This window comes from Lampris incognitus, chromosome 13 (assembly GCF_029633865.1).
Source record: "Lampris incognitus isolate fLamInc1 chromosome 13, fLamInc1.hap2, whole genome shotgun sequence".
In the NCBI taxonomy this organism is placed as follows: Eukaryota; Metazoa; Chordata; class Actinopteri; order Lampriformes; family Lampridae; genus Lampris; species Lampris incognitus.
Genome location: NC_079223.1, coordinates 27823423 through 27848998, shown reverse-complemented (window position 1 = coordinate 27848998; position 25576 = coordinate 27823423). Strand labels below are relative to the sequence as shown.

Sequence of the window (25576 nt, the reverse complement as noted above, 5' to 3'; positions counted from 1 at the left end):
TCAAGTCAAGTCAATTTTATTTGTATAGCCCAATTTTCGTCAAGGGGCTTTACAGCAACACAACATCCTGTCCTTAGACCCTCACGTTGGATAAGGAACAACTCCCTAAAAAAAAGCCTTTAACAGGGAGAAAAAAATAGGAAGAAACCTCAGGGAGCACAACAGAGGAGTGATCTCTCTCCCAAGACGGACAGCATGCAATGGATGTTGTGTTTACACAATTTACAGAATGCAACATTTAAAGAGGATAACAGAATTATAATGGAATTACAAAATGTATGAAGAATATGATGAGGAGGATGCCAAGTAGTGTGTCCAGATGCCACTGGAACAGCCCAGGAACGGAGCCACAGGACCAGCATCATATAAAAGAAAAGAAAAGAAAAGAAAAAAGTCACATCTCAGTGAGACAAGGAATGTCTCACTTTATGATAGCACTAGAAGAACCCCGCTACAATGTAGCGGTTTGGTTATCCACCCATCTAAATCTCCCTCCTCTTCATACTGCCAGCTAACCGCCTTCCCCCTGCCCCTAAACCCCCCCCCCACTCCAACTCCCTCTCCCCAAATGCTCAGAATCATCTGAAATGCCGAGAAAAGTGGTTTTTAGCCATTTTTAGAAAATGTGTATTTTGCATAATTATTTTAATTTTCTGCTATTTTTCTGGTCCTCTCTGGAACAATACCTACCACCTCCCAAAAAAATTAAGATCATAAGTGCATTTTTGCAAAAATGCATATATTTTGCATAATGCCAAAACATGTCCCAGAAAAAAAACGTTATATAGGTGAAAAAATCAAAGATGCTCAGAATCATCTGAAATGCCGAGAAAAGTGTTTTTTTAGCCATTTTTAGAAAAATGCACATTTTGCAAATTTATGCATAATTACGCATAATTTTAATTTTCTGGGATTTTTCCCTTACTCTCTGAGACAACACCTACCACCTCCAAAAAGAATTAGGATCATAAATGCTTTAGTTTTCGGTCCCGCTATCTACACTAACTAACACACACACACACACACACACACACACACACACACACACACATTCCGAAAATATATGAGTAGATTACGATTACGTTATTTTATTATCAGCGTACCTGTTTCTTCCCTGCAGGCTAGTCCCCGCTTACTGCTTTAACTACACTCCCCTCCTGCTCACTCTGTTCCTCAGCTTCCCTGTCACACGCCTGCTCCTTTGCCTGGCATTGGCCATGGCCAGCCACCTCTCCGCCTTCCACCTGTTATTGCATAATAGCGGGTACTGCTGTCACCGTAGATGTTGAAGCTACTGCTGCAGCTGCTGCAGCAAAATGTCTTGATACATGCAATGCATGCTCAATGCCAAAACCAGTGATCAGTTTCATAAGAAAATTGCCCAGCAATTTGGATGCACCGATACCAGCATCGGGTATCGGTCCGATACTGTGCGCGTGTACTCGTACTCGTAATCATAAAACTGCTCCGATACAACAACACCCGATACCACTTTACAGCAGCATTACATTCACCTCTCAGTTGAGCAGGTAGGCGGTGGAGGAGGAGCAATGTCAGCCGTGTGGAGCTATTTCAAAGTAAACGACGGGGACAAAAGTAAAGCCGACTGCAAATTATGCTCAGCAAAATTAAGTGGCCAATCAATCCCTATTCTAATTCAAACACCCACCCTTGTACTGCATGCGTTCGCCAACTGTATCTCTCCGGCCGGCAGTCTCGAAGGAGACGCCTCGCCACTTTCGTGACAAGGTGAATCCAGGCCGAACCACTGCTTTTTCCGACACACCCAGAGATGCATTCATGGGACGAAGACAAGCCGACTCCGCCCCCCTCCCGAAGACATCATTGCCAATTATTGCTGCTTCATCGAGTCCGGCCATAGTCGGATCTGACGAGACCGAGGCGCAAACCCCGGTCCCCAGTGGGCAACTGCATCAACACAAAGCCGATGCTTTGTGTTTGATGAAACAACTGAAGAACGAACACGACGCCGAGTTCAAGGCGTTTGCTAATAGCAGCGGGAAACAGTGCAACCAACTTTGCAGCAAACACTGGAGAAGCGAGAAAATGTCTAGAGACAACCCGCAGGCGGTGGAAATAACAGTTGAAACATGCAGTTGAATGTTAAAATGTCAGTAACGGCAATTTGTTACACTAAAAAGTGTGGTTATATTTTAGTGAAATGTGTGGCAACACCATGTTTAAGACAAACGTATAGCTGAATGTTCAAATGTCAGTAACGACAGTTTGTTACAGTCAGAGAATGAACAATGTCTGATGAAAATAAAACACATTTTCAAAGTAATTGTAAGAAGTGTAATGGCATTATTAAGTACTCATATTGGTACTTGGTATCGGCAAGTACTCAAATGTAAGTACTTGTACTTGGTCTGAAAAAAAGTGGTATCGGTGCATCCATATATGTAACCAATCACCGGTTTCGGTCGTAATGCAACTGTGCTGTTCATAGGGTTGGGGATACCTGTGGTCGGCTGAGACTGACGAAGTCACTTAGATGAGCGATGAAACGTCTCTCCCACCAAACTTTGTGTCCAGACAAACTGATTCAACTTTCTGGGACCCTGCAGCAAACACATCTGCGATTTTTGCACCTTTGACAGCATGTGCATCTAGATTCTCAATTTTTTTGGCCCACAACTTATCCACTCCCCCCTTCTTTCATTTTTTCATATCTATCTTGACTAGTGACAAAGACACCCTCCTTCATCAACAGATGTTTGGCTCTGAGCCATGGCATTTGACACGTGAAACAGAGGACAGAGGGGGAAGGGTGGGGCTGGCCCAGTAAGAAATATTATTGGGCCAGCCTAGTGTCATTATAGAAAATGAACCAATGGGCCGCTGCCCCTGCTTTGTTGGCTGGTTGTTAAAATATGAATATTAAAAATTTCTATTCTATTGGCCCCAAGGTGCCCACCGGGAAAATGCCTGGTATGCCAGATTACTAGTCCAGCCATGACTCCAACCCACGATCATACAATTGTTCCCTCGTTTCCTTCTTGGTCTGTGTGTTTGTTGCTAACTTTTGCTGTGGTTAATTTTCCCCTGTGTGTTTGTCCATGCTGACTTTTGGTCTAAAGTCAAGTGTCTGGAAGACGGACTTGTTGTAAATTGTTTTATTGTTCTGAATCAAGACATTTACTTACTGTATGAAAATATAGTGGAATCTTAAATGATAGACAGATTATTTTACACAGCATGCTGTCCTATTGTACAGTTAGCATCAGTCTACCACTCACTACCAAAACCGAGCTGATGACGGGGTTGAGTACATCTAAATACACTACACAACCGTGTGTTGAAATCCTTAAACACACATTGTCATGGATGCCCTGTTTATACCATGGTCACTTACCAAAGTAATTTTTTGTTGTTGTTGTTGAATGTTTTGGACTGAATTCAGAAGTTATGAAGCAAAAGTTAGCCGCAAACCTAACGCTTTGGATGTTTACCGGGCTTGCTACTGATTCATTGTCTTGCTAGGGTTACATAGCATGTAGCGTGTTATAGCCGAACTTCAGGTACATTACACGGTTTTAACGCACACCTCCAAGCCAATCAGAGACAAGTATTCTCCGTTATCATGGTATAACAAAAATTAATCTATAGATTAATATTGTTAATGGGTTAACCTGTGTGTTTGTGCAAATGACAAATGATTTAACATCTTAACATTAGATTTCCTGAATTATCTTGGCTGAAGAATTTTTTTAATTTCAATGTAAGAAAGACCAAAATGCAAAAATGCTCACTTTAAGCAGACTGTTCAAAATATCAGATTATTAAAACAACGTTAGTATAGGACTGATTCCATGGTTTATCGGAATATCGTCATTTCCACTGTATTAATGATAGAGGAACAATCATGATTCCCTCTGTAGGTCTGACCTTTGGCCCTCTCTCTGTCAACTGTCTGGTAGCTGTGGCAATGTAGAGATGATGGAGGTTCTTGGGCTGTTACTGTGATTGCATCTCTGAAGGAGAGAACAGACGTCATGACTGACGGGATGAGTGTTTGCTCAGGTGGATGGTGTTTGTTCATTCCTGGAAGACAGTGGTCCATCTGTTAGTGGGGAAAGATGAGGTTCTGGAATGGAATGGGGCCCCAGAGAACCCCACCGGGCCCCTAGACCGGCCCAGTACAGATCAATCCAGATCAACCCAGTTCACTCCACAACTGCCCATGAAGAATAACATGGCCAGTCCCGCTCTGGATCACATAACCCTACTGGGCCATGTGACCTCCTGACCCTGCACTCCACAGGATAAGAAAGGAGTATATCTGTGTGTGTGTGTGTGTGTGTGTGTGTGTGTGTGTGTGTGTGTGTGTGTGTGTGTGTGTGTGTGTGTGTGTGAGAGAGAGAGAGAGTAGGGGATGCGTTCCAAAAACAATAAAAAGTCTCACATCGCTCTCTTTCTCTCTCTCCTGGTCTTTACCCTCACACTTTTCTGTGATTAATTACTACTCTTCTCTCCCTTCACTCTTCTTCTTTACTTCCTCCTCCTCTCTCCTTCACTTTCCACCATCTGGATTATGTTGGCGTCCTGCTGATATTTCAGTCTCATATGTCAGAGGTTAGTGAGGCAGGTGTCTAATGTTATTAACTATTACACAGAGAGCACCCCCCACACACAAACACACACACAATACTTTTTCAGTGCCATTTGTTTGTTGATCTGTAGGGAAAACAGCTGCAGCAGATGAGCTGAAGTTTTCAGAAAAGATGGGTGATGTTCTCTTGATGACCTGTTATCAATTTTGAGGTAATCAGGTCAAGGTCATGAGAAAAGGTCAAAATCATTTTTCAACCATAACTTCCTCAAAATTGTTTGAATTTACTACAAAATGAAACCAAAATGTTAAACTTTCCATTTTAGAGATGCATCACAGAATGTTGTTTTAGTAAAAATTCCATTGATTAGATAATCAGTAAGTTTGTTATGCCTGGCCTGGCATAATCCAGTTCAGACTACCGTACATACTGATACACATGGTATACAGACAGCAGTACCTCTAACAGACTAACATACTACCACAGTACATACTGATACACATGGCACACAGACAACAGTACCTCTAACAGACTAACATGGTACCACAGTACATACTGATACACGTGGTACACAAACGGTACCTTTAACAGACTAACACAATACAAATCAAGTCAGTTTAATTTAATAGCCCAATATCACAAATTACAAATTTGCCTCAGTGGGCTTTACAGCAGTGCAACATCCTGTCCTTAGATCCTCACATCAGATAAGGAACACTTCCCCAAAAAAAAACCTTTAACAGGGAGAAAAAATAGGAAGAAACATCAGGGAGCACAACAGAGGAGGGACGTCTCCCCCAAGACGGACAGACGTGCAATGGATGTTGTGTGTACAAAATAAAACACAATTTATAGAATACAATACTGAAAGAGGATAACAGAATTATAATGGAATTATAAGCTATATGAAAAATACGATGAAGAGGATGCCAAGCAGTGTCCAGATGCCACCGGAACAGCCCAAGACCGGAGCCACACAACCACCGTCACCATGTAGACTTGGCAGGAGGACAGACTACATGTGCATACTCACATCCCACCATTCACATATACTGGATAAGAGACAGGAAAAGACGTTATTCAGAGAGAAAGACGTGAGAGAGAACAGTTGTGATAATCTATACTTTCTAATCTCGTCAGCAGGACAGGGCTTGGTGAATTCACTGAGACAGAAACCAACCCGCCATGGAGTACAGGTCATGAATTACTCTAAAGGCAACTAATTGTAGATTAAGGCAAAAAGATGAGTTTTAATTTTGGATTTAAAGGACTCAACAGACTCTTGAGTGTCTGACAGCAGCAGGCAGGTTATTCCATAAGAACAGGGCTTATAGAAAAGTGGCCTGCCGCCTGCTGACTTCTTTGTAACTTTGGGTACACACAGGAGCCCTGTATTTTGAGAGCAAAGAGCTCGAGATGGAATATACAATTTAGGGAGATCAGACAGGTATGATGGGGAAAGTCCATTTAGGATTTTGTAGTCAACAGTCAGTCAGCAGACGCACCTTGAAGCCTGATCTAACGTGGATAGGAAGCCAATGAAGGGAGGCAAGAATTGGTGTAATATCGTCAAATTTTCTAGTTTTAGTTGGGATTCTAGCTGCAGTATTTTGAACCATCTAAAGACTTAGTACTAACACATGGCATACCTGAAAAAGGAACATTATCAGGGGTGCACCTAACTTTTTTGGTCTGGTTCTCAAGGGAGCACCTGAAGATGTTGCTTGGTACTCAATCTTTACACGGCACGGTTGTCCTACAAGCTGTCATCATCACTACCCTCCTGACTGCGCTCCTCACTGTCTTCCTCTCTTTCAAACATGGCAGATGAAGATGTAGGCCTACTTCTTTCTCGCTGGTTGAGTCTGTGATTAGCTGTTTGCATCCATAAGTCAACAGCTGACTTCTGGTCAAAAAGTCTCTTGTCATCTTAGACAAGTGGTGCATCAGGGATGAGAGGAGAGAGTCTTGACAGGTGGGATCTGTACTTGCTTTTTATTGTATTGAGATGTGAAAATCCCCTCTCACATGCAGCACTGCTCAAGGGCAGTGTAAGGGACAACAGAAGGACTTTATGAATGTTGGAGTAACTATCTGGATTACTTATCTTCACTGTGTTGACCAAGTCATACACAGAGGAGGATGCCAAACATTTTCTTGCTTGCTTTAAATGCTTCCATTCTCTTACAGTGGAGTCTCTGTCAACAGACAAGCTGGCCTCATATTTCTGGAGGATGTTAGCAAGTGTTGTATTGCCAAAAATGGGGGGATTTTGCGTTTCTTGAGGCCAAGGTGAAGGATCAAAAATTAAAAATTGATCACATGACTTAAGGGATTCATATCTACTTTCAAACTCATGAATTAGACCTCTCAGTACACCAGCCTTGTCCCTGTCAGCATCAGCATTTGAAACAGTCTCTTTCCTGTACTTGCCTTTACTGTCAAGCAATAGTGTCAGCTGCTCAGCAGCTACCATGAGCTCATCTTTTCATTCACCAGTAGTCAGTTTATCTTGCTGGAACCTGAGGGAGGTGAACTGTAAAATGTTTCCAGTGTCAAGCATGTTGGCTAGGAAACACTGAAAACACTCTGTGCAGATATGTTTTAGGTCACTGTCATCACTTGTAGCCACTTGAACTTGAATGGCAGGTAATAGCCTCCATATTTTCAACAGAGTCTCTTGCCTCCATGCAGACCATCTGATATTGTGAAACTTTCCTAGTTTCACAAAGGCAATGCCATTCTCATCACATATCTTCTTTAGTTGTTCTGTTCTTTTGTGCCCCCTCTCTGTAAATAAAAGCTCAACAACTTGACAAAGGAGCAATTAAATGTCTTACCGTATGGTACCATGCGATCAGCTCACTTTGTGCGGTTCTAAAGGGTGTGGTAGTACACAGAAAATACACAAGGGAATCCCCGATCGCCACCATCTGATGCAATTTGGGAATGACCCCATTGCAAACTCCAAAGCTGACTGCTGCGCCGTCTGTACAAACCGAGACCAACTTCGTCTCCCACTGATCCCCTAAACCACAAGTATGGAAAAGCTGCTCCAGTCTGTTCACTATGTCCTGTGCTGCTTGGTTCACACCCAAATTAATTAATCCAAGAAAATCTGAGGTAAACTCTCCATAGCTAGACACATACACAATGTATACAATTTCCTGCTCCCCTTGTGTTATGTCATCTGATCCGTCAAAGAGCATGGCCCAAAATTCAGCTGCCTTCAATTTTTCACTCAATTCTGAACTGATTTGTCTGTGCGATGCTCTGCATGATGTGGGTCCCCACTTCTCGTGAATGATATGCACTCCCGACATGAACTCCAAGCCTCTTCAAAAGCGCAATATCCTCCTCATATGAACGCATCGGGCGTGCATGTTTTGCTTTGTGAAAGGCCAACAAAAAAATATTACACAGCGCTTGACGCTGTTCTTCATTCAGTTTGTCCTGCTACATGTCAAGAAGGGTTACAGGTCACCATTTTTCATAGTTTCTTTTCCCCACCCAACCCATGCAACTCAACAAAAACATACAATACAAAGAAAAAAATATACTATATATATAAAAAGGGAAGACCAATTTCTCCCTCTACTAGCTAACATCACAAACAACCACAACAACAGCAATAATAATAATAAATGAGTCAATTAAATATGCAAAGATAACAAACACTTGTATAACATAAAAAAGAGAAAAAAAAGAAAGTTATGGACAATTGGTAAAACACCAAATCACAACATGTCCATCTGCCCTCAAACACCACCTGCACCCCACGAGGCCACGGTCCAAGATGTATGTACCCGCACATTGTTATACCTGCACATATGCCTATCAACATAAACACATGCCCAATGTACCTATACACACACTATATGTATATGTATGCACAAGCAAATCCCAGAACAATACACAGTTATCTAAACCAAATCATACATCCACTGCTCTAGTCCAATGGGATAGAGTGCATCGTTTCAAAATGAGAGATAAGAGGCTGCCAGTGTTTGTAAAAGTTTTCAGCTGAGCCCCGGACAGCAAATTTGATTTTTTTCTAATTTCAGAAATGACATTAAGTCCCGTAACCAGGACGTGTTTGAGGGGGTTGAGCAATTTTTTCCATAAGAGGACAATACAATGACGGGCAATTAAAGAGGCAAAGGAGATTAGATTAATTTGTTTAGCAGTCATTTTAACTCCCTTCTCAGGGACACCAAAGATAGCAACCTGAGGTGGTGGGCCCAGATTCAGTTCCAAAATCTCTGATATAAGGTCAAAGAAAGACCTCCAGCATTCCATCAAACTCGGGCATGACCAGAACATATGAATCAAGTCTGCTGGTGCCTGAGAGCATCTGTCCCAAATATCAGAGAGGTTTGGGTAAATCTTCGATAATCTTGCTTTACTAAAATGGATCCTATGAAGGACTCTGAATTGAATGAGGCTAATCCTCACACAAGAGGAGGATGAGTGTATTGCACGTATCGCAGTGTCCCACCTATCATCGGACAAAGTGATACCCAGTTCAGTCTCTTAACCTGTCATGATCTTATGCAGAGCAGGGGGAGTCGCTGCTGATAAAAGGTTGTATATACAAGACAGTTATCATCAGTGTCTGAGATCCAGAGTGCAATTTTATGCATGTTAGCGGCCCAGTAATATAATTGAAAATTTGGTTGACCAAGTCCCCCCTGTAACCTCCCCCTCTGGAGCAGAGATTTACGATTTACGAATCTTGGGATTTACCCCCCCCCCATATAAAATTTAAAATTATTAAATCCAATTGACAAAAGAAATTTTTAGGTAAAAAAAAATAGGTAGGCATTAAACAAAGTATCTGGGCAGCATGTTCATTTTAATGGATTGTACTGTGCCTGCTAAGGAGAGGGGTAGGCTGTTCCATCTCTGCAGATCGGTTTTTCACCTTTGTTGTTAGAGCCATAAGATTTTCCTCACATAGAGAGTGGATGGAAGTAGTAATATTTATTCCTTAGTATTTAAACCTGGTGCTAGATAATTTGAAGGGATTACTAGACTGGGGTATTTCCTGGGCCAATTGATTAATAGGAAAGCATTCACTTTTCTGTATATTTAGTTTGTAACCAGAGAAGTTACTAAAGGATTGGAGAGTGGCTAAAATATGCAGAATGGAACTTGTTGGATCGGAAACGTAAAGAAGTAGGTCATATGCGTACAAGGATACTTTGTGCTCGACACCACCTCTTTTTTTTAAATTAAATTTATTTCTTGTTTTTCCCCTTATCCCACCCGATTAACCCAATGGCATATGGCCGGAACTATTGTCGAATAACTCCCCTGGCTCACGTTTCCACAGGAAGGAGATAGTCGTAACATCAGCTTCCTTCAAACTTGTGTCGGCTGTTCTCACTATTTTACATGCTGAAGCCTCGCATGGATTGCATTACCTTCAGGCCGCGAAGGAGACATGGGGAGAATGCTTTCAGTTGCTTGGCTGCAGGCGCCCGGATGGGCCAGAGGGGTCGCTGGAGAACGGCGAGTCCCTGAACACTACACTGATCTACACCCACTATCCCTCGGGTAAGGGTGGCCTAATGAATGCCGTACCCCGTGGACGCTCTGGCCATGACCGGTTACGGCGAGTCTGGGATACAAACCTCCCAGCCACATGACGAGTGGATTGCAAGAATGGAGATTTATTCCGATCGGCCATCAGAGCGGCCGACACCACCTCTTCTGATACCTGAAAACAACTTATTAGTTTTAAGAGCAATTGATAGAGGTTCAATAACAATGGCAAAAAGGAGGGGGGAAATTGGGTGTCTTGGACATGTCCCACATGAGAGGGGAAAGAATTGTGATCACTGATTGTTGGTGCATACGCAGACCTGTGCGGAAGCATACAGTAAGCATATCCAGTACGTAAATTTCTCTCCGAACCCAAATTGCTCTAATGTGAAGAACAGATTGCTCCCCTCAACTTGAGCAAAGGTTTTTTTTTTTTGCATCGAGAGATATGATGTTAATAAGCCTCTGTATGTTTTTGAAGGAATGACGTTTTTTAATAAATCCTGTTGGTTCAATGGAAATTATAGAGGGCAAAATATTCTCAATGCTACCTGCACGGACTTTAGCAAGTACCTTTTCATCAACATTAAGGAGCGCTCCCTGCACACTCCGTTACTTTGGACAGCTGACCCCAAGTATTTAAACTCATATGCCTTCATCACCTCTACTCCTTGCATCCTTACCATTCTGCTGTCCTCCCTCATGCATAGGTATTCCGTCTTGCTCCTACTGGCTTTCATTCCTCTTCTCTCCACTGCATACCCCCACCTCTCCAGGCTCTCCTCAACCTGCACCCTACTCTCGCTACAGATCACAATGTCATCCGAAAAACATCATCATCCGAAAAACATCATCGTCCACATAGACTCATGCCTGATCTGGTCCATCAACCTGTCCATTATCATTGCAAACAAGAAAGGACTCAGAGCCAATCCTTAATGTAATTCCACCTCCACCTTGAACCCATCTGTCATTCCAACCGCACACCTCACCATTGTCACACTTCCCTCATACATATCCTGCATCACTCCCACATACTTCTCTGCAACTACCGACTTCCTCATAAAATACCACACCTCCTCTCTCGGCACCCTGTTCTATGCTTTCTCTAAATCTACAAAGACACAATGTAACTCCTTCTAGCCTTCTCTATACTTCTCGGTCAAAATTCTCAAAGCAAACATCGCATCTGTGGTGCTCTTTCGTGGCATGAAACCATACTGCTGCTCACTAATCGTCACCTCTCCTCTTAACCTAGCTTCTATTACTCTTTCCCATAACTTCATGCTGTGGCTGATCAACTTTATACCTCTGTAGTTGCTACAGTTCTGCACATCACCCTTATTCTTGAAAATTGGTACCAGTGTGCTTCTTCTCAACTCCCCAGGCATCCTCTCACTTTCCAAGATTGTGTTAAAAAACCTAGTTAAAAAGCCCACTGCCATCTCTCCTAAACATCTCCATGCCACCACAGGTATGTCATCAGGACCAACTGCCTTTCCACTCTTCATAGCTTCCCTCACTTCCTCCTTGCTAATCCACTGCACTTCCTGATTCACTATCCCTGCATCATCCAATTGTCTCTCTCTCTCAGCCCCTCAAAATACTCCTTCCACCTTCTCAACACACTCTCATCCCTTGTCAGCATATTTCCATCTCTATCCTTAATCGCCCTAACTTGCTGCACATCTTTCGCAGCTCGGTCCCTCTGACTAGCCGATTGGTACAAGTGCTTTTCTCCTTCCTTAGTGTCTAACCTGTCATACAACTCACCATACGCCTTTTCCTTTGCCACCTCTCTCGTCACTTTATGCTGCATCTCCTTGTACTCCTGTCTACTTTCTTCATCTCTCTGACTATCCCACTTCTTCTTTGCCAACCTCTTCCTCTGTATAATTTGCTGTATTTCCTCATTCCACGACCAAGTCTCCTTGTCTTCCTTCCTCTTCATGCTGTGGCTGATCAACTTTATACCTTTGTAGTTGTTACAGTTCTGCACATTGCCCTTGTTCTTGAAAATCGGTACCAATATGCTTCTTCTCCACTCCTCAGGTGTCCTCTCGCTTTCCAAGATTGTGTTAAACAATCTAGTTAAAAATGCCACTGCCATCTCCCTTAAACGTCTCCATGTCTCCACAAGTATGTCATCAGAATCAACTGCCTTTCCACTCTTCATCCTCTTCATAGCTTCCCTCACTTCCTCCTTGCTAATCCACTGCACTTCCTGATTCACTATCCCCACATCATCCAACCTTCTATCTCTAATTTTCTTCATTCATCAGCCCCTCAAAGTACTCGTTCCACCTTCTCAGCACACTCTCCTCGCTTGTCAGCACATTTCCATCTCTATCTCTGATCGCCCTAACTTGCTGCACATCCTTCCCAGCTTGGTCCCTCTGTTTAGCCAATCAGTACAAGTCCTTTTCTCCTTCCTTAGTGTCTAACCTGTCATACAACTCACCATACGCCTTTTCGTTTTCCTTTGCCACCTCTCTCTTCGCTTTATGCTGCATCTCCTCATACTGCTGTCTACTTTCTCCAGACTATCCCACTTCTTCTTTGCCAACCTCTTCCTCTGTATAATTTGATGTACTTCCTCATTCCATCACCAAGTCTCCTTGTCTTCCTTCCTCTGTCCTGATGACACACCAAATGCCTTCCTAGCTGTCTCCCTCACTATTTCTGCAGTGCCTGCCCAGCCATACGGCAACTCTTCACTACCACCCAGCGCCTGTCTTAACTCCTCCCTGAACTCCACACAACAGTCTTCCTTCTTCAACTTCCACCATTTAATCTTCGGCTCTGCCTTCACTCGCTTCCTCTTCTTGGTCTCCAAAGTCATCCCACAGACCACCATCTGATGCTGCCTAGCTACAGTCTCCCCTGTCACCACCTTGCAAACTCCAATCCCTTTTAGATCGTGCATTCTATATAAGATATAGTCCACCTATGTGCACCATCCTTCCTTGTGTTCTTCTCTCTTCTTGAAACATGTATGCACCACAGCCATTTTCATCCTTTTCGCAAAATCCACCACCATCTGTCCTTCGACATTCTGTCCTTGACACCATACCTACCCATCACCTCCTCATCACCTCTTCCCTTCACCAACATGTCCATTGAAGTTCGCTCCAATCACCACTCTCTCCTCCTTGGGTACACTCTCCACAACGTCATCCAACTCACTCCAGAATTCTTCTTTCTCTTCCATCTCACACCCAACTTGCGGGGCATATGTGCTGATAACATTCAGCAATACACTTTCAATTTCCAGCTTCATACTCATCACTCTGTCTGACACTCTCTTCACCTCCAGTAAACTCTTGACATACTCTTCCTTCAGAATTACCCCGACCCCATTTCTCCTCCCATTCGCACCATGGTACAAGAGTTTGAACCCACCGCCGATACTCCTGGCCTTATTCCCCTTCCACCTGGGCTCTTGTACACACAGAATGCCTACCTTTCTTCTTTCCATCATATCAGCCAGCTCTCTCCCTCTACCAGTCATAGTGCCAACATTCAAAGTTCCAACTCTCACCTCCACGCTCCTACCCTTCCCCCTCTCTCACTGCCTCTGGACATGCCTTCCCCATCTCCTTCTCCTTCGCCCAGCAGTAGCATAGTTTACACTGGCACCCTGCTGGTTAACAGTACCGGTGGCGGTCGCTGGTAACCCAGGCTTCGACCGATCCGGTATGTAAATTTTATTTATGATCCGCATATTTGATTTGGCAAAGATTTTACGCCGGATGCCCTTCCTGACGCAACCTTCCCCATTTATCCGGGATTGGGACCGGCACTAAGAATGCACTGGCTTGTGCATCCTCAGTGGCTGGGTTGTGTAATTAAATAATTACAATGATACAATGTGTTTTGTAGGAATAACAAACAGAAGGAAGAAAATAAAGAAGGGAGGAAGGACAAGGGGAAGTGTGAAGTTTTGGGTGCCTACATGTGGATTCAATTTTATTCTTCTTTTTTTCAAGCAAAAATCCATCATGGACGATAACCTGTACAACCAGATTTTGAACTTCTACTCCAGCTGTGTCTGAAAGTATCCTCAGCATATCGATGACCTGGATCCTGCCCAGCGTGTGAATGCAAAGTCTCAGTTTCGACAAACAGCAAAGCCATTTCGTGCTGGCGGTCGAACTCTCTTCCATGGAGATAAGGAGGCTCTTTTCAAAACCTGTGTGCCCAACATTCTGAAAGCCTGTCATGACGGTTCAGCTACAGGAGGGCACTTTGGCAGAGATAAAACCTACAGTAAAGTATCTCAGCAATATTACTGCAGGGGCATGAAGAATGATGTACAAGAATATGTGAAAGCAAGTCCAAAGTGTTTCGTCAGTAATCCCAAAGTCAGCAAAGAAGCTCCGTCACTCAACCCCATACCTGTACCTGCCAAGATCTGGAGTCTGGTTGGGATTGACATTATCGGCCCTCTTCAAGAAACTGCAAGTGGTAACAAGTACATCATCGCCATAACTGACCATTTCTCCAAGTGGTCTGAAGCCACAGTTATCCCGGACAAGAGCGCAAAGTCAATGGCAGAGTTCCTTTACTCTGTTGTATGTTGACTAGGTTGCATGGACACCCTTATCAGTGACCAGGGTCGTGAATTCTTAAACAAATTTATTGACTTGCTTATGGACTGTATGAAATAGCCTAGCCTAAATAATAACCCAGGAATATAAACTGGACTAGCCCATAATATACCTGGGGTATAAAGCAGGCTAGCCCACTTTAACCTCGGGTATAGTAGTCTGGCCAGAGGCTATATCAGAGGGTATACCAGTATTTAGATAAACTTAGTGGTATTGGTGGTCAGTGTCCTTTTAGTTGAATATTGGAGTGGATTAATGATCCCAGTCAATGGCCAGAGGTATCATATCCTGACCATAGGTGTATTACCAAACGGCGTACCAGGCCAGGACCAGGGGCCTAAGGGCTCAGGGGGCCCCTAAACCAGATCCTCTGTGTGAAGTTGCTGTTATTAACTTTACATTTCTTGTTGCATAGTCAAAGGGCTTAGTCATTCATGTAAATAACAGAGCCCCAAAAGTTCTACTGAAAAACTGAAGGAAACTGCAGTTGAATGTATGCCTCAGTTAATATGCTCTTGGCGTTAATTGTGTGTATGTGTCCTGGAAATTCTTTTGAGGTACAGGCGAATTTAGTTATTGTGCTGTTGGCTGCAAGTCAGTGGATCTGCCCTGCCGGGGGGGCTTTTACATGTCCATGCCCAGAGGCCCATTGTCTCATAATCCTCCTCACTGTCTCTCTCTCTCTCTCTCTCTCTCTCTCTCTCTCTCTCTCTCTCTCTCTCTCTCTCTCTCTCTCTCTCTCTCTCTCTCTCTCCTTCTCTCTCTCTCTCTCTCTCTCTCTCTCTCTCTCTCTCTCAGGAGGAACAGAATCGAGGAAAGCCAAACTGGGAGCATCTCAATGAGGACCTCCATGTGCTGATCACAGTGGAAGATGCTCAGAACCGGGCTGAAGTCAAACTCAAACGGGCTGTCGAGGAGGTCAACAAGCTCCTGATCCCAGCGGTGAGTCACTTCCTGTTCAGACTGTCAGAGGGGCTTGTTTCCCCTCAGTATGGCCTACAAGCACAATTTCCCTTTGTGCTGTAAACCAATCCCCAATGATGAGCAAACTGCGTCACACTGTACTCCCGAGCCAATGAAACAGCAACATTTCACCCTCTCTGCTGTTGGAAAGTAAACTTGTGAAGTAGGAGTTTGAATGAATTTTCATGCCTTTAGATGGTGACAGCGTTACAATGTCATGGTCAGAGATGCAGGTCTAGGCTGATACTTAGAGCTCTTCCCTTTTTTCATGATGATTAATATAATATAGAAGAAAAAGATCATGATGAATGGTGGTCACTAGTCTAAGTCAATGGTTATATTCAAATACTCATACTACTGCTGTAGTAGTACATACAGGGCTGGGAGAGTTACCTTGCAAGTGCAATCCGTCACAATTACAAATTACCTGTTGAAAATGTATTCATTAACTTTTAAGTATCACAATATAACTAAGTATCACAATATTAAAGTAATGTAATCTGGTTACTTTGTTATTGTTGGATTACCGTAATGCCAAATATGAAAAAACACAAAAGAAAAGATATCAATAACATGGCTTTTATTTAAGTGCATTTTGTAAGACAACAAAACAGTGTAACCTTAGAGAGGACAATGGGGACACCAAGCTTTTAAACATCAAAACATACAGCAGAAAGGCAAACAGACAATGCTGTTTTAGTTTGATAGATTGATCTGCTAGGCCTGCTACATGAATTAAGAGTATCCACAATGTTTTTTAATCAACAAAATTGAACTGTCATGAAGAACATCATGAAATAAATGCAGGCAGTAGGCCTATGGATTCCATATTAAAGTATAGGTTATGTCCATACGTGTCCGATATTGTCCCAGATGCAGGCAGTGTCTCCGTATGCCCACACTATTTGTCCCAAATTTGGTTTGTTGGCATCTGGTCACCCTACATGCAAGCCAGAGTAAAAGAAGGAGCCACAGAGACACATCTGGGCAGCCTGTCAGTAGGGTTGTCTCCTTTAGCTCAGAGAAATAAGGGACACATAACCCTATCCCATCTTGGCTCCCACCACCACCTACCCAGATCCCATGACCCCCCCCCCCCCAATGGAAAAGGCTGGTTTTAAAAAAAAAATTTTTTTTCCCAGATTCTATGGATGCACACACAGTGTGGTATTAGTTCAGAATGTCCCAGCCTTGAAAGGTTCATGTAAAGGGAAATATACAGCTGGCTAGACACCTGCCTATAATAAGTAGACCTGTCAGAGTAATATGTCTCTAGAAAACACACATGTAGCTACATCATGTTTCAGTTAAGGGCTTTATTGGCAAACAAAATAACACACAAAATAAATTCAGTGAACATAACAATGTACTATTGTACAAATGTCGTTTTTATTTCTTAACAAAATTATACTATTTGATTTAATAATAAATGTACAATTTCAGGACTTGGGTCATGTGCCCCTGGTACCCTGGGGAAACTGCTCTTGTAAACCTCCGCAGTGTTGAGGTGAGAGAGAAGGAAGAAATACGGAGACACTGCCTGCGTACTTCTCCCTTCTCTGGTTGTGAGAATACGGAACAAATCACCCTCTGTATCGGTTCAGCAAGGAACGCATCGTGTCCTTCTAAAATACGGGACGATTCCTTTTTTGAAGGGACCAGTGGCAATATACAGGTGCATCTCAAAAAATTAGAATAATGTGGAAAAGTTCATTATTTTCCGTAATTTAATTCTAAAAGTGAAACTTTCATATAGTCTAGATTCATTACACATAAAGTGAAATATGTGAAGCCTTTTTTGTTTTAATCTTGATGATATGGCTTACAGCTCATGAAAATCAAAAATCCAGCATCTCAAAATATTGCAGAGGAAGATGAGAGACACCAGACCCAACAATGCAGATGAGCTGAAGGCCGCTATCAAAGCAACCTGGGCTTCCATAACACCTCAGCAGTGCCTCCATGCCACGCCACATTGATGCAGTAATTCGTGCAAAAGGAGCCCCGACCAAGTATTGAGTGCATAAATCAACATACTTTTCAGAAGGTCGACATTTCTGTATTATAAATTATTTTTTTGATTGGTCTTATGTAATATTCTAATATTTTGAGATACTAGATTTTTGATTTTCATGAGCTGTAAGCCGTAATCATCAAGATTAAAACAAAAAGGCTTGACATATTTCACTTTATGTGTAATGAATCTAGAATATATGAAAGTTTAACTTTTTGAATTAAATTGCGGAAAATAATGAACTTTTCCACAATATTTTAATTCTTAGAGATGTACCTGTAAACAAGCACGAGACCATCCAGACCCACAGTGCACTGCCAAGTATGAAGTCGATCAGATGAACGGTTGTTGAGAAATCCAGACTGTCTCTCCATCACCTATTAGTGGCCTGTTAGCATGTTGGCGTTGATGGCGTTGTGTTATGTTAGCATGTTGGTTCATGTAGGTGTGAATATATCGGTCCTGTGATGGACTGGCAGCCTGTCCAGGGTGTCTTCCCACCTGCCACCTAATGACTGCTGGGTTAGACTCCAGCATCCTGCGACCCCAATTGGGATAAGCGGCTTGGATATTGGAGGATGGATGGATGGATGGATGGATGGATGGATAATTAATTCAAGATTCAAGAACTTTATTGTCATTGTGCAAGCATCAGTCTCGCCGGACTGAGGAGATGTCTGAGTTTGTTAGAGCCACAGCTTTTCAGCTTTTAGAAAGAAGCTGTTTTTCAGCCTCTTGGTGTGTGTGGGGGTTTATCTGAAGCACCTACCTGATGGGAGGGGCTGAAACAGTTGGTTTCCAGGGTGTGTAATATCTTTTTATGGTGTTCTTAGCCCTCCTCATACAGCGAGTGCTGTGAAAATGTTATAGTGAAGGCAGCTCAATGCCAACAATATCTTGTGCTGTTTCCACAACATGCTGGAGAGCTTTTTTGTCAGCTTTGGTGTAGCTGCTTTACCAGGTTGTCATACAGTTCATTAGGATGCTCTCGATGGAGCATCTATAAAAGTTGACAAGCAGCTTTTGGGGGAGGTTGGCTCTCCTTAGCCTCCTCAGAAAATAAAGGCATTGTTGTGCCTTACTCACCACTGCTGAGTTGTCAGCCCAGGAGAGGTCCTCTATGATGGTGACTCCCAGGAACCTGGAGCTGGGGACTCTCCACAGCTTCTGTGTTGATGTGAACAGGACTGTGTGTGATCTTCTTGAAGGTCCTGAAATCGACGATAATCTCCTTGGTCTTTTTGGTGTTTAAGACCAGGTTGTGGTTAGCCTACCATGTTGTCAGGTTCTGAACCTCCTCCCTGTATGCCGCTTCATCATTGTCTGATATGAGCCCGATGACTGTCGTATCATCCGCAAACTTAACAATAGTGTTTGAGTTGTGGATGGGTCGGCAGTCATGTGTAAACAGTGCATAAAGGAGGGGGCTCAGCACACAACCCTGGGGGACGCCGGTGCTCAGGATGAGGGTGAAGGGTGTGTGCTTGCCCGGTATTACAGCCTGAGGGGGGGCTGTTGATTCAGAAGTCCAGTATCCAGTTAGTAAGGAGGGAGTTAGTCCTAGTTTGTGGAGTTTGTCGACCAGCTTGTTTGATATGATGGTGTTAAACACTGAGCTGTAATTAACAAAGAGCATCCTGACATAGGTGTTGGGTCTTTCCAGGTGAGAGAGGGCTGTACTTAGACCCGCACAGATAGTGTCCTTAGTCGATCCGTTTGCCCGGCAGGCAAACTGGTGTTGCTCTAGATCAGTTGGGACAGTGTCTTTGATGTGAGTGAGTACCAGTCATTCAATGCATTTTGAAATGACAGGGTTGAGTGACTGGCCGACAGTCATTGGGACAGGTTACCACAGGTATTTTGGGAATGGACACAATGGTGCTGGATTTGGGGCATGCGGGGACTGCGCATAAGGATAGAGAGAGGTTGAAAATGTGTGAGAATACCTCTGCTAGCTGGTCAGCACACGCCTAGAGTACATGCCCTTGTACACCATCAGGCCCCGCTGCTTTCCCTGTGTTTATGTTGTGGAGGGTCCGCTGCACCTCTGGAGTGTGTAGAACACAGGTTTGTGTCTCTCCCAACAGTTTGAAAGCGACTGGCAGTTGGTTATTTTCTTTGTCAAACCAAGCAAAGACGTTAAGTTCCACCGCAGTGTTGGTAGTGTTGTTTTTATTTACCATTTTGTAATCTGTGATGGGCTGGATGCCTTGCCACATCCTCCATGGGTTGGAGTTACTGTTGAAGCCCTCCTCTATCCGTAGTTTGCAGCTGTGTTTTGCAGATCTGATACCTCTCTTAAGGTTCATTCTGGCGACACTGTTGGCTGAAGTGTCTCCTGATTTAAAAGTCGTGTCTCTTGCCCTGAGCAGCCATTTTACTTTGCTGTTTATCCATGGTTTCCTATTTGGGTACACTCAGTTCCTTTTGCTAACAGTGACATTGTCCATGTAGTAGTTAATGTATGGCAATACAGATGAGGTGTACCCCTCCAGGTCTGTCTGATCGGCAAATATACTCCATTCTGTGTGTTCAAAACAGTCCTGGAGAGATGACTCCCTCAGGCCAAACTTTAACTGTCCTGCTGGTCAGCTTAGCACTGATAACAAGGGCTTTGTGTGCTCAGACAAGAAACAAAGAGAGGTGGTCTGACTGTCCAATGTGGGGGTGGGGTATGGCCCTGATCTAAGGTGTTTTTCCCCCAGTTGTGCATTTGACATGTTGATAGAATCTGAGAAGCACATTTCTGTTTCCATTTCTTTCATCCATTTTCATTTCACAACTTGATTGATTGACTGATTGAAAGCTCATCGCCATTGGACATTTCTGAGGTTCGTTTGGTTGAAGTCCCCAGCAGTGATGAAAACTCCATCAGTGTTCTGTTGTTTACTGATGGCACCGCGCATGTGTCCAAATGCTAGCTTAGCATTAGCCTGTGGTGGTATGTGTCTGGAGATGTATAGAAAAAGAATTTGGGAAATTAAATCCTAAAGCTTAGAAATTGCGGAAAAGTTAGGAAAATGATGGAAATATATTGTTGAGCAGTATCAATACACTATATGTTCACATCACATTTTTGCATGGTTTCGAACCTTCAGTAATCTCAAATATTGCATTGTTTCTTATCATGAAGAATAATTATCTCTAGAGTAACACAACATATTTACTGTGGGCTGACTATCAACCTATTTGACTATCAACATAAATAATACTGAACACCAACCAAAACCATCAAATCTAGTGAGGAGATTTAAGATCTGGGAGAGGTATTGAATTTTGAAATACAGAATATATCTGAGCTGCTGAAATAGGGCCCTGTGAAGGACTGGCGGTCTGTCCAGGGTGTGTCTACGCCTGGCGCCCAATGACTGCTGGGACAGGCTCCAGCATCCCCACGAACCCGATTGGGATAAGCGGCTTGGATAATGGATAATGGATGGTATGTATAATGCCATGACAACAACTGTATATTCCCTGTGCAAGGGAAACGGTCGGCACTTAAGCATTAGATATTCCAGGTCCAGAGAGCAGAATTTATCGATTATGGTTGTATTCATGCACCATGTTTCATTTATGTAAGCACAAAGTCCACCGCCTGATTTCTTACCAGAGTCAGATGTTCTGTCAGCGAGCCGCCTGCTAGCCCAACTGGGGCAACTGGTATGTTGTGATTCAGCCAAGTCTCCGTGAAAATCAGAACATAACAGTCCTTTGTAGTTCTCTGTGTAGCGATACTCAGTTTGAGCTCATCCATTTTGTTGGCGAGTGACCTTACATTCGCGAGAAAAACACTAGGGAGATGAGTTTTGTATAGCGCAACCCTTAGGTGAGCTAGCAAACCAGCTCGCTTACCTCACTTTTGTTACGCCATCTGCATCACCTCCCCCCGGAGATAGGGATCCACGTTAGACCCGTTGGTCTGTGAATCTCCTGCGGTATTGTTTTCACGTTGAAATAGTGTTCTGTAAAGTCCGTGCCAATCTTTAAAAGTTCTTGGCAACTGTAGTGAATGTTTGCCCTCATTTCCTTGACTAGGGAGGTGATAATAGTCAATATTGATAACAAGAATAATAACAAGACTCACCAGTAAGAGGAGCACAAAGCCGCTGCGTCTGTGCACGCCGCCACTCAATGCATCACCTGCCTATAGCTACCTTTAGCCTATTAGCTATATATCAAAGTCTAACGACTGCGTGTTTAGAAAGCGTCTTTGATGTCTGTCATTTGCACGTCTCATGGAAAAGATACGCTTCCATTTTATTAAATGTATCAATCCACACTAACCCCACCTTTTTTTACGCTTCGAGCCTATTTTTTGTCGTGTTTAGTGAAGTTTAATCTGCACAGACAGCTGTTTAAATCACATAAATATCCCACTGTATACGTATGTTTTAAATTTAGTAACTGGATCTACATTGACTGATCAAGGCTCCCAGTCTGTCTGTGAGCTTGTCTGTTTCACTACAGGCAGATCCACCTCACTCACTGTGGTGGGCATAGGAATAAAATCAATCAATACATGCAAACACTTGATTTTTTTCCCATGCAGCCGACATGAAGAAATCATCACCTAACCCTTCTGACATCAAAAACTACAGACCCTGGTCCGCAGTGGTGTAGCAGTCGAAGCATCAGCTTTGTGTTGATGCAGTTGCCCACTGGGGACTGGGGTTCGCGCACCGGTCTTGTCAGATCCGACTATAGCCGGACTCGATGGAGCAGCAATAATTGGCAACGTTGTCTTCGGGAGGAGGGCGGAGTCGGCTTGTGTTCATCACATGAATGCGTCTCTGTGTGTGTCGGAAAAAGCCGCGGTTCGGCCTGGAGTCGCGTTGTCACGAAAGTGGCGAGGAATCTCCTTCGAGACTGCCGGCCAGAGAGATGCAGTTGGCGAACGCATGTAGTACGAGGGTGGGTGTTTGAACTAAAATAGGGATTGATTGGCCACTAAATTGGGAGAAAGAGGGAAAAATCAGAAATATATTTATTAAAAAAAACTACAGACCGGTTTCCCTTCTACCCTTTCTATCCAAAACTTTCGAACATGTTGTCTTTAACCAACTTTCTTTGTACCTCCACCAGAACAACCTCCTGGACCCCAGCCAGTCTGGGTTCAGGGTGGGTCACTCGACAGAGACAGCCCTCCTTGCAGTGACAGAATTGCTCTGTCCTTATACTCCTGGACCTGTCAGCTGCGTTCGACACAGTGAACCACCAGATCCTCCTCTCTACCCTCGAGGGGCTGGGTGTCACAGGCTCTGCACTCTCAATGTTTGCATCCTACCTGACGGGTCGCTCCTACCAGGTGACATTGAGGGGATCTGTGTCGGAGCCTCGCAGACTGACTACAGGCGTTCCACAGGGTTCGGTTCTGGGTCCTCTCCTTTTCTCCCTGTACACCACATCCCTGGGTTCTGTTATTCACTCGCATGACCATTGTTATGCCGATGACACCCAGCTGATCTTGTCCTTTCCTCCCTCTGACACACAAGTAGAGACACGCATTGCTGCGTGCTTGACTGACGTCTGGGAGTGGATGGCGCGACACCCCCTGAAGCTCAATCTGGACAAGACATAGCTGATGTTCCACCTGGGGAAAGGTTGCCCGCACCGAGACCTGGCCATCACCATTGACAACACCGTGGTGAGGCCAACTTGGACTGCAAGGAATCTGGGTGTGATCCTGGACGACCAACTGTCGTTTGATGCAAACGTTGCATCAGTTGCTCGCTCCTGCAGATTTCTCCTCTATAACATCAGGAGGATTCACCCATTCCTCACCGACGAGATGGCACAGGTGCTCAATCCAGGCTCTGGTCATCTCCCGGCTGGACTACGGCAACTCCCTCCTTGCTGGCACCCCAGTGTTGGCCATCAGACCTCTGGAGCTTGTTCAGAAAGCTGCAGCTCGTCTGGTGTTCAACCGCCCTAAGTTCTCCCACACAACTCCCCTTCTCATGTCCCTACACTGGCTCCCAGTAGCTGCTCAAATCCAGTTTAAGACTCTGGTGCTAGCCTACAGGGCAGTGAAAGGAACAGCTCCTTCCTATCTCCAGGCCATGGTCAAGCCTTACATCCCCACCCAACCACTTCACTCTGCTGCCTCGGGACACCTGGTTGCCCCGTCGCTCAGAGGCCCCTGCTGCCGATCGACCCGGTCACGGCTCTTTTCTGTCCTGGCCCCACAGTGGTGGAATGAACTCCCCACTGATGTCAGGACAGCAGAATCGCTGCCCATCTTTCGACGCACGTTGAAAACTCACCTCTTCAAAAACTACTACCCTGTTACTTGTTCTTAGCCTTGTTAACAGCACTTATTGTATTCACTCATTTAAAAAAAAAATCTTTCTTGTGCTTTTACTTTAGCACTGGTTTTGCTCTTAGATGCTTGTTTAGATGCACTTATGACCTCTGATGACTAGTAGTTCTCCCGATGTCCTACGTTAAATGCACTTATTGTAAGTCACTTTGGATAAAAGCGTTGGCTAAATGACTGTAATGTAATGTAAACGCACACACATAATCTAGCACTGCAGTGTTTCTATATATTTGGTTTAACTCTGAAATGATTGTAGAGAGTGACTTAAGTTGTGTGGTGAACCTCAGTCAGAAAGGTGTGCTGCTCTTTAATTAACACTTGGATCTTTAATTAGCTGCCTGGCTAATTAGAGGGATTAGCCTTGTTAACAGCACTTATTGTATTCACTTGTTTAAAAAAAACTCTCTTTCTTGCGCTTTTACTTTAGCACTGGTTTTTGCTCTTAGATGCTTGTTTAGATGCACTTATGACCACTGATGACCAGTAGTTCTCCTGATTTCCTACGTTAAATGCACTTATTGTAAGTCGCTTTGGATAAAAGCATCGGCTAAATGACTGTATTGTAATGTAATGTGGTGATCAGTTGACAGCTCTGCTCCTGTCTTCACCTGAATGTCCAAAACATACGGCTGCAGATCTGATGATAGGACCAAAAAGTCTATCATCGATCTTCAGCCTAAGGTGTTCTGGTACCAAGTACACTTATGAACTACCTTATGTTCGAACATGGTGTTTGTTGTGGCCAATCCATGACTCGCACAGAGGTCCGATAACAAGGCGCCACTCAGGTTCAGATCGGGGAGGCCGTTCCTCCCAATCATGCCGCTCCAGGTTTCTCCGTCATTGCCCACATGAGCACTTATATTATTATATTAAGATAGATGTAGGAAAATTTTTTTAATTAATTTCAGTACAAGCTTGTTTCATGCGTCGTGCACTCATTAGCTGCCAATGTGATTAAACAACAAAGAAGACACAGTCAATAAATATTACGTTGCCCCACGTCACGCCCCTAATTTCGGTGGACAGCAGCCAATGAGAGGACAGAAAACATTTGAAATATTACAACCAATGGGGTAGATAGTTACAATGCACAGCAACCAGTGGTGGGATAGAAAACATTACAACCAATGGAGTAGGGGTTGGGACTTGTTTTGAAAAAGCAAGGATTTAAAGGGCCAGGGCACTGTTGAAATAACATACATTTGAAATATAACAAGTTAATGTCAAATGGGGTAATTTATGTATATCATATAGAGGTGGTGTTGGGGCACAGTTGGAAGGGCAGGCAGTTAAAACATAAAAATATAACATCTAATAACTGTCACATGTATATCATCTAATGGAGGTTGACCCAGAATAGTGTGATGGCTTTGTGATGCATGCTTAACATGTTTCAATTGAACAGTACAACTTAAACAGCATGTAGTGCTGTTAGTATGCAGTATGAGTAGTACATAGTAGTACATAGCAGAGTATTTGTATGCATCAGACTGTGTTGTATCTGACACATGAGTCTATCATTGTGTTGATGCCCTATGACAGACTG

General features: G+C 43.7%; 1 protein-coding gene across 1 annotated transcript in view; it reads left to right on the top strand.

Moving 5' to 3' along the window:
- The window catches only part of LOC130122493 (KH domain-containing RNA-binding protein QKI), a 105092-nt gene that overhangs the window by 38871 nt on the left and 40645 nt on the right, over positions 1 to 25576 (top strand). Inside the window, exon 4 of the mRNA XM_056291426.1 lies at positions 15530 to 15673. Coding sequence (XP_056147401.1) covers positions 15530 to 15673 — 144 coding nt within the window. The remainder of the gene's footprint in view (positions 1 to 15529; positions 15674 to 25576) is intronic.